This window comes from Chaetura pelagica, unplaced genomic scaffold, assembly GCF_000747805.2.
Source record: "Chaetura pelagica isolate M959 unplaced genomic scaffold, ChaPel_1.0 scaffold47, whole genome shotgun sequence".
NCBI classification, from domain to species: domain Eukaryota; kingdom Metazoa; phylum Chordata; class Aves; order Apodiformes; family Apodidae; genus Chaetura; species Chaetura pelagica.
The window spans coordinates 920203-928979 of record NW_009954140.1 but is presented as its reverse complement, the minus strand read 5'-3'; the positions used below and the strand labels follow the sequence as shown (position 1 = coordinate 928979).

Here is an 8777-nt window from a genome sequence, read left to right as displayed (position 1 = left end):
GGGGGGTGTCTCCCCAAAAAGCTTGGTGCTCCCCTGCATCCCAGAGCTGCCCTTTGCTGGGGTGGTGTGCGGTGTCCCCCGTGCCCCTGGTGACTCATGGCACAGCCGCCCAGTCCCCACCCAGGGGTGCAGCTGGATAGGTGACAGGGAGAGGCACTGCAGAGGGCTGAGCACTAATGAGTTGGCTGTGGGTGAAGCAGCAGGAGTTCTGTCCTCTGCTTTTGTAGCAGGAGTGTCCCTGGGTTGTCCCTGGGGCGAGGTGGGCTGAGGACAATGTGCGTGGTGGCCCCAGCCCTGCTGCTGGCAGGGACAGGGGTGAGGACAGGGACAGAGCTTGTGCCAAGTGGGATGATGACCCATGAGGGCAATGACCTGCTGAGCTCTGACCTGCTGCTCACCAGGGCTTGGGCTGCCACCTCCTCTGGGGAGAAGCTTTGGGGCCTCTGGGGACCATGCCATGGCACGAGGGCTTTGTGCCTGTGCTGCCCATCTCCTGGCAGGTCCCTGCCCTGCAGGGTGCTCCCTGCCAGCTTTGTCCATGCCATCCTGTGCTAATCACTTGGAGGAAAATCTGCTCTTAATGAGGTTTTGCTGCCTTCACCACTAATCCCTGCAAGGCTGCAGGTACCTGCAGGGCCTCTGGGGTGGCTGTGCTGGGGCTGTGACTGGTACCAGGGCTGGTACCTGATCTTTCCATGGAGCTTCTGAGGGGCAGATGTCCCCCCCTAGCCCCAGTGGTGACATGGTGCTGTGCCTGCAGGTCAATGGGGTGTGCATGGAGGGCAAGCAGCACGCTGATGTGGTGGCAGCCATCAAGGCAGGTGGCGACGAGACTACACTGCTGGTGGTGGATGTCCTCACAGATGAGTTCTTCAAGAAGTGCAAGGTGGTGCCCTCAGAGGAGCACCTGACAGGTGGGCTGGGGGCTGTGCTGCAGGGAGGGGGGTTTGTGTCACCTCTGCCAGCTCTGTGTCGCATTGTCAGCAAAGCTGGGGGTGCTGGAGGAGCCCCCAAGCCCTGGGAGGGGGTGTAGTTTCATCACCCCAGGGCTAAGCAGGGTTGCTTGGCTTTGGTATCTCGGTGGTGGGGCTGATGTGGGCTCTGTGGGAGGCAGGTTTATGGCCCTGGTTGCCCTTTGGCAGGGTTTATGGCTTGGGGAGTGAACAGGCAGCACCTGCACTTCATTCTCCTCTGCAATCTTGGCTCAGTCATGTCCCCTCCCTGCTGTCACAGTGTTCCATGGGAGGATGGGGGGGGTCTCATGTCATGGCTATTGTCACGGGGATGTACCTGGTCCCCCACAGCATCTCCCTGTGCTGCAGGGCTGGCTGTGAGGAGTGGGTTAAAAATGTGGGACCCAGCCAGGTTCTGGGCAGTGCTGGGTGAGCAGTGGCCACATGTGGCTTTGCCAGGCACTGCTGTGTCCACTGGTGAAGGAACAGAGCAAATGTGTCCTCACCCAGCACCCATGTCCTCACCCCTGCAGGTCCCTTGCCAGAACCAGTTGCCAACGGCGATATTGAGAAGGTAAGAGAACCTCTTGCTTTTCATCCCCTCTATGCCTATCTCAGGACCCTGCCTGTTTGGGTGTCCCTCTGCCCACAGCTGGGGGGTGATGCCACTGGGGACTGTGATGCTCCCAGGCTGTCATACAAGAGCAGGTGCTACCAGGAAGGGGATCAGGAGCTGGTGTCTCCCAGGAAGGAGTTTGTTTGTGGGGCTGAGTGTTATGGGGGTGGCTGCAAAGCTGCCTCCTTCCTCCATCCTCATGATGCTGCTGGGCTGGGATTCCTTGTGCTGCTGCAGGGAAGTAGCATCCAGCCCTGCAGCCACCATCCCCTCAGCCATCATCCTCCTCCCCATAAAGCTGGAGCAGTCAGGCTGGTGTTTAATCCTTCCCCAGTCTGGATGGGCAGTGCTAAAGGTATTTATAAGCCTGGAGCACACAGGGGATTATGTGGGGGGAGGATGGATTTTGTAGCCCCCCCCCAGGCAGAAATCAAAACTCCAGTGGCTGCTCCCAAACTCCAGGGCTGGAGCTGCTCTTCTCATGTTCACTCCCTTGCTCCACCCCCCAGGAAAACGGCAGAGAGTTGAGGTCCAACTCGGTGTCCGAGAGCCCGTCCAGTCCCACCCCACTGGCCGTGTCCCCCGTCTCCAGCGACACTCACAGCGAGGTAGGGCTGGGGGGAGGTGGCAGCTGGAGAGTGGGGTCTGGGCTGACCACGGGGGCTGTCCTGGGGGTCACAGTGGGGTTGATGCAGCCTCTCTCCCCCCAGGCTGACACACAGGAGGGTGACAAGCGCCATTCAGCACCCGGGTCCCTCCTGGACCTGGACATCCCGCTGGCAGTGGCCAAGGAGCGGGCACACCAGAAGCGCACCAGCAAGCGAGCACCCCAGATGGACTGGAGCAAGAAAAATGAACTGTTCAGTAACCTGTGAAGGACCCCGGGTGGGGGGGAGAGGGTCCACTAGCCCCCCCTGGCCTCACACCCACTTCTCCTGCATCCCCCTCCTCCCCACTGTGGGCCCCTGCTGGGGATGTGGGGCTGCTCCCCAAGGGTATGGGGCTCAGTGGCCAGTGAACATCACCACAGTGGGGGCCCAGGTGGTGGTTTTAGGCTAGAAAGAGCTGGGGGGGTGCTGGGGTCTGACCCCCTTGAGCCTGTCTGCAGGGTGCTCCTGCAGCCCTGCCTTGAAGCCCTGCACACCCCAGTAGGCAGAAGCTGGGGTTTGGGGAGGATTGGCTATTTGAGGTGGTCCAATGACCAACACTTCTGATCCCTGTGTTCCCTGGTTCTTCCCCCACCCCAAAATCCATCACTTTTTTGAGTCCCACCCCAACTGCCCTTTAACTGCAAAACTCAAGGCTTTTAGTTACTTTTAGCAAAACCCCACCTGCCCAGCCACCAACCACAGGGATTCCTCCCCATGGTGTTTGTCCCTGCCTGGCAAGCTCCGTCCATGATGACCCTGTCCCTTCACCCCCCTGGGTCCCAGTGCAAGGAGGGACACGGGTGCCTCACACAGCAGGGACTCCCCAGTACTCTTCCCCTGGGGCTGTTGTGGGAGAGGAGAGGGTGTCTGGAGCCAGCACAGCAAGCAATAATTATCTCCTTTGCTCCCACTCACTCCTGCAGACAGAGCCGATCAGGGTTTGAATCTGACACTGTTTAATTTAAAGGTTTCTCAATAGACTCTTGTTTTTTTCCAAAATAAGAGTTTTCCAATCACACTGTTTATTTTTTTTAATGTATTTTGTGGAAATTCTTCCTGTGGATGTTTTGTGTTTTGCAATTGGGTGTTGTCATACTGTCCAGCTCAAGAAAATTCTGTTTACTGGAATAAACCTTCCTGACTTCATATGTCTGGGTTAAGGCTAAATCCTTCTGAAGCCCAGGATGTGCAGGGGTTTGTTGGGGCCCCCTGTGCTGCTGGGGATGGGGGAAGAAGCAGGTAAGGCTCCCAGTGGCCACTGGGGCTGGTTTGAGTGCCTTCTGACACCCACTGAGCCAGGCTGGAGGTCTGGATGGACCAGCTGGTCCCAGTGCAGGTTAATGCCTCAGGGTGATTAAAGGGCTTTAATCCCTTGGGAAGGGCAAAGGGGGGGAGGGATGTGAGGTTCTAATCTGTGTCTGCTGGTCTGGCTGGAGGGCAGCAGCTCTCCTGGAGGGACAAGCCCAAGCCTGGAGCCTCCTCCCTCCCTACCCCCTTGGGACAAGCAGGGTGTCCCTGCCCAAGATGGGGTGTGATGCCATGGGTTGGGGCTGCTCATGTGGGGCAGAAGTGGGAGCACTCGGGGGGTGAGGGGGTGGGACCTGGGAGAGTATTTTATATCTTTGCCTGGTCTGAGCAGCCTGGGGGACTTGCTTCCCTGTGGGAACCCTGGTTGAGACCTGCTGGGACCACCCCCCCCCCCCAACCCAGGGGAGGGCTGTGGGTCTGGGACAGACCCCACTTTGTTTTGGGTTGCCAGGGTGAAGGTTTTTCCCAGCCACCCGTGGAGGCAGGGGTGTGCTGGCGTTGCCTGGGGACCCAGGATGCCAAGCAGGAAGCTGGCAGCTCCAGAGCAACCACTCCTGGACAGAGAACTGTGGTGGTGACAGGGAAGGCAGCACGGTTTCACTGTGTCCCCCTTGACCCTGCCAGCACAGCTTTAATGAAATATTTTTTCCCACCTTGGTCACTTTTTAGTGGAGCAAATCCCACCCCAGCTATGTCTCTCCTGCCATTCTGACCTTGCTTCTCTGGCAGGGGGTGAAAGGCTCCAGGGAAGGAGCACAGAGCCAGCAGTTCACCCAGCAGGTCCTGCAGATCTTGCCCTCAGGGGACAAAATCCATTCCTGCCTGCAGCAGGTGACAAAGAGCAGGAGGATTAGTGGCCCTCATCATGGTAATCCCAGCTGGAAGTAGAGTTGCTCTTCAATTTATTACTCCACAAAGCTTTGGCTCCAACTAAAGCCACACTAAATACTTGTTTAAAATACACTGTTCCTGTGTTTGGTTTTAATGTTAGTCACAGGAATTATGTATTTAAATGAACTAAAACTGGAAAACTAGAACCCCCAGGCATTACAAATACAGGCAGAGCAACACTAAACATTTCAGAGTCTACCAACTGCAGACAAAAACACCCCTGGGCAAATCTAAAAGCTATTACCTGATGCTTTGTAATTGGAACAAATAATTTCTTGTCTAGAATTAGCCATTATGGCTGCTTTTACAGTGGGAAAACAGGCAGGAACGTCTGTTACCCTCCTTACCTTCTGTCCTCTCCGCTTAGAAGGCTTCCCTGCTGAGGACAATGTGCTGCGTGGGGCAGGAAAGGTCAGGCTAAATAGCTGCATTAAAAACTCTGTCCAGGGGGGGTCAGGCAAGTGCCTCCTCTGCAGCAGATCTCGGGCACAGCACAGCAGAGGCAGCCTGGCTGGCTCCTGCCTAGGTCCTGACCTACTTGAAGAAGCAGGGACCAGTCTGTCTTCTTTCAGTTGTGTTCTCCTGATAAAATGAAGTGCAATGTCCCATCATGGAGGTTTCCAGGTCCAAAGTACAGGCCTAAAAGTCACAGGGTTGTGCCTCAGCAGCCTCCTGCAGCTCCCCTTTTCTGTTGTGATCCTGGCGAGGCTCTGCTCCAGTCTTGGTCAGTTGGTATCAATCATTTTCATCATGTTAACTTGGTTGTGCTCACCCAGACCCCAGCAGTACAACCCACCCCAGAGCACAGGGTTCAAAGGTCTCTGGGGTCCTTCACAGCTTCTATCCACCCCTTCAGCAGCCAAAGCCAGCAGCTGAGCCCTGCTGCTCCCAGATGGTGCTTGGGTACCTCAGATCTTTGCCAGTTTTTTTATTCAGAGAAAACTGACTGAGCTACCAGCACCCTGAGACTGACTCTGTCAAACTGATTAATCTGGCTCTAAGGCTGTAGAATGAGAAACAGTGGGTGCTGCTTGTCCAGAAACTGGCAGCACCAGCATTCAATTAATTGCTGGTGATTTTAGGCTCTGCTGGAACAGTGTGTTAGTTACAGTGACCCCCAGTCAAGGCTGTGAATTAGTGGCTGTTTTCCAGGTCCAAATTTCAGGCAGTATTCCTTGCTGCTGCAACAATGTGCAAAGTTGACAAGATGACAAAGTAACCAAAGAAGACAGATTAGAAGAGTCAAGTGCAGTGCTGGCTCACTGGTGTCCTCCACACCCGTGTCCAACTCCTCCCTGGAAGCCAGGCCCCTGTCTGGATGTGTCTGTCAGGTCTCCAGCACTTCATCTGGCAGCTTCACTTCAGTGTAGCTCTTCTCCTCCACGTGGTCTGTCTGCTCCAGGAGCCACCGTTTCTCCTGGTCACTGACATCCAGCCTCAGTGTTACCTCTTGGAAAACACTGTTCACAGCAACCTGGGTCAAAAAGATGAAAAACAGCTCAGTCAAGAGGGAAAACACTGCTCATGTTCTCTATGAAGAGGGTGGGCTATTACAGTACCTCCTTAAAATGAAGCTTTTTGAACATGCAGATACTGGGTTTGTTCTCCTGACCAATCTTTGCCTCAAATTTAGTGATCCCCAGGTTTTTCACTCCTGCAAAAGAAACCAGAAAGAGAAGTACTTCTATAACCTGCTCAGTTGCCACACCTACAAAGGCAGGGGACTCCAGTTTCTGGGGCAGATGGATCCCTTACTGCCCTGTCTGTGTCACTGGGAATATCTGCTTCTAGATCACATCCCAACTGCACTCCCTGTGCTTTAAGCCACCCTTACCATAGGACATCATCATCAGAGTTGCCTCCTTGCCAAACCCTCTGCCTCGGTAGCTGGGCTCTGAAAGAGACAGCCACAGAAGTCAGCATCCAGTGAAAAGAGACAAATCAGCCACCCCAGACACTTCAGAAGAGACTGTGACCTGGACCAGCAAAGGAGGCTGATGGGGGCTGCACAGCTGTGGTAACACCATGAGAATAAAAAGCTGCTGCATGTAACATCTGCCCACAGCTGGCTTCAGCCACGGTGACAGAGGTTGAAGTTTGGAAGCAAAACCTGACCTGCAATCATAATTTCAATCTCTCCCAAGGTGGGGTCCTCAGGGTCAGTGAGGAAGAGGTTGACATCTCCCACCATGCAGTCCTGATCCGTGCGCCCCTGCCCACACCACCGCTCTGTGTCCAGCACGATGAAGGTGCACTCTGGGGAAAGCAAAAGCAGCAGCATTTTCATCACAAATTGCTGAAGGATGACATGAACAGCATGCAATGGACAGAGGAACAACACTTTGCACATTGAGGAAAAGCTAATAATCGGGCTCCCCATGCCAAGTGTTCCTGCTCCCTTCCCTGGAAATGCTAAGAAATATTTTTATGAGCCCGTTATGAGGGTGATTCAGACACCAGGACTAGAAACTGCCTCTTGAAGGAGTATGAAAACTTCCACCCCATGACTGAGGTCTCTTCCTGCCTTGTCTCACTCAGCAGCAAGTCTGGGCAAAGAGCTGTTTGGTGCACAAGAGACCTGGTGATTCACCTAGTCTGTCTTATTTTGGCTTTTAATGTCAGCTAAGACAAATGCTCCAGGCTGAGGTCTTTGCCAGTCTCAGTATTTTGCAGCTCACTGTGTTTCTACCAGGCTTTTATGGGCAGTGATTAATTACCTGGTAGGACAGCCAGGAAACCAATATAGTCATAGAATCATAGAGTGAATCATAGAATGGTTTGAGTTGGAAGGGACCTTAAATATCATCAGGTTCCAACCCCCTGCTATGAGCAGGGACACCTCCCACCAGACCAGGCTGCACAAGCCTCACCCAAACTGGCCTTGAACACCTCCGGGAAGGGGGCATCAACAAGCTCCCTGGGCAACCTGTTCCAGTGCCTTCCTACCCTCATGGTGAAGAATTTCTTCTTCATGTCTAACTTAGATCTCCCCTCTTTCCACCCCTCAACCAGGTAATTATAGAGTAATTCAAGAAAAAAATTTCAAGAAAAGAAGTACAACCCCTGCCACCTTTTTATGATGACCAGGCCTGGGGAGCATTGACTGTACAGGAACACATAAATGACTGTAACCTTTAAATACTGCATAAAAAAGGACACTCACAGCCACACAGATTCTCTGCTTTGCTGGGCATGAACCAGCTCTACCAGAAAGCTCCTGCTGCAGGTCTCACCTGCTTCAGGAAGGTATACCCAGTCACCGGGAGCTCTCAGCCTACTGTGGGTCCTTTACCGAGGCAGAGGGGACCTGCCCAGCACTCCCACCCACCCTGAGGATAGTTTGGAGGCCCTCACTGTCAGCATCATCCCGCCAGCTGCGCTGCATCTCGTACTCCTGGCGCAGGCTGAGCGGCTCCGAGGCGGTCAGGCGCTGCAGCTCCTCCGACTGCATCCACTCGTGGTACCTGGAGAAGGGACCCAGAACCAGGGCACTGCCTCAGCTGCAGCACTGCAGGTGGATTTCCACAGCTGCTCCACAAAGCCAGGTCTGGAAACACCAGCCTGGCACTGACGGTGACTGAAAAGTATCCACAAGGTAGTTTGAAGTCACCCTTCTCTCCCTTCTCTCACCCAGGAATTGGTGCTTTCTGTGGGGATTTGGGGAGTTTGTCCCTCCTGTGGATTTGTTTGAAGAGTGCCTGATGCAAACTCGGTGTTTTAAAAAGAACTGAGCACCTGCACATCTCATCCTGACTTAAACTGACACAGCGTCTCCTGGGCACTGACAAAAAGACTAACATGGGCACCTCTGAGGCTGCTGCTACCCAGGTCAGCATGTTACAAACCCCACGCATGTCTCTTCCAATTGATCAAATGTCCAGCTGGCTGCACACACGGAAGTTTTGCTCTTCCACTGTCATTAGGGAAAGACACCAGTGAACAAGAGAGCTGTTGGTGGTGTCTCCCCTTCTGTGTGCACACACTGGCACAGCTGAGGTCCTCTCAGTCAGCAGAGCTGGAGGGCAGGCTGCCTTTCTACCCGTGCTCTTTCTGCTGCGCAGTCCCCAGGGGGCAGAGGCCCCGCAGCCACAGCAGCGCCCTCCCCACACCAGGCTGCCCTGCAGCAGCGCAGGGACATGGCGGGGAGGAACACGAACCACCTACCGGGGCACGTGTGCAGGGCTGTAAGGCACCAGGGCCACCCTGTGTCCTCGCACCCGGGTGTTCTGGTTGATCCTCATGGCTCCAACCGCCCGCTTCGCGTCTCCAGCGAGGCCAAGGACCGGGAGGGCCCCTCGGGAGCCGCCGAGGCTGCGCAATCGGTAAGGACGGGCCCCCGCTCACACCAACCCCCGTCCC

At 54.8% G+C, this 8777-nt stretch overlaps 2 protein-coding genes across 2 annotated transcripts in view; one reads left to right on the top strand and one right to left on the bottom strand.

Annotated features, from left to right (window-relative positions):
• SLC9A3R1 (solute carrier family 9, subfamily A (NHE3, cation proton antiporter 3), member 3 regulator 1) overlaps window positions 1–2444 on the top strand; it is a 4074-nt gene extending 1630 nt beyond the window's left edge. Inside the window, exons 2-5 of the mRNA XM_010002742.1 lie at window positions 754–914; window positions 1487–1527; window positions 2079–2177; window positions 2280–2444. Coding sequence (XP_010001044.1) covers window positions 754–914; window positions 1487–1527; window positions 2079–2177; window positions 2280–2444 — 466 coding nt within the window. The remainder of the gene's footprint in view (window positions 1–753; window positions 915–1486; window positions 1528–2078; window positions 2178–2279) is intronic.
• Window positions 2445–5745: 3301 nt separating this feature from the next.
• NAT9 (N-acetyltransferase 9 (GCN5-related, putative)) lies at window positions 5746–8659 on the bottom strand. The gene is made up of 6 exons (XM_010002666.1): window positions 8583–8659; window positions 7773–7882; window positions 6534–6674; window positions 6253–6312; window positions 5978–6072; window positions 5746–5892 (listed from the first exon to the last, which is right to left on the bottom strand). The coding sequence occupies exons 1-6, from the start codon at window positions 8657–8659 to the stop codon at window positions 5746–5748; spliced, it is 630 nt and encodes a 209-aa protein (XP_010000968.1).
• Window positions 8660–8777: the final 118 nt, after the last annotated feature.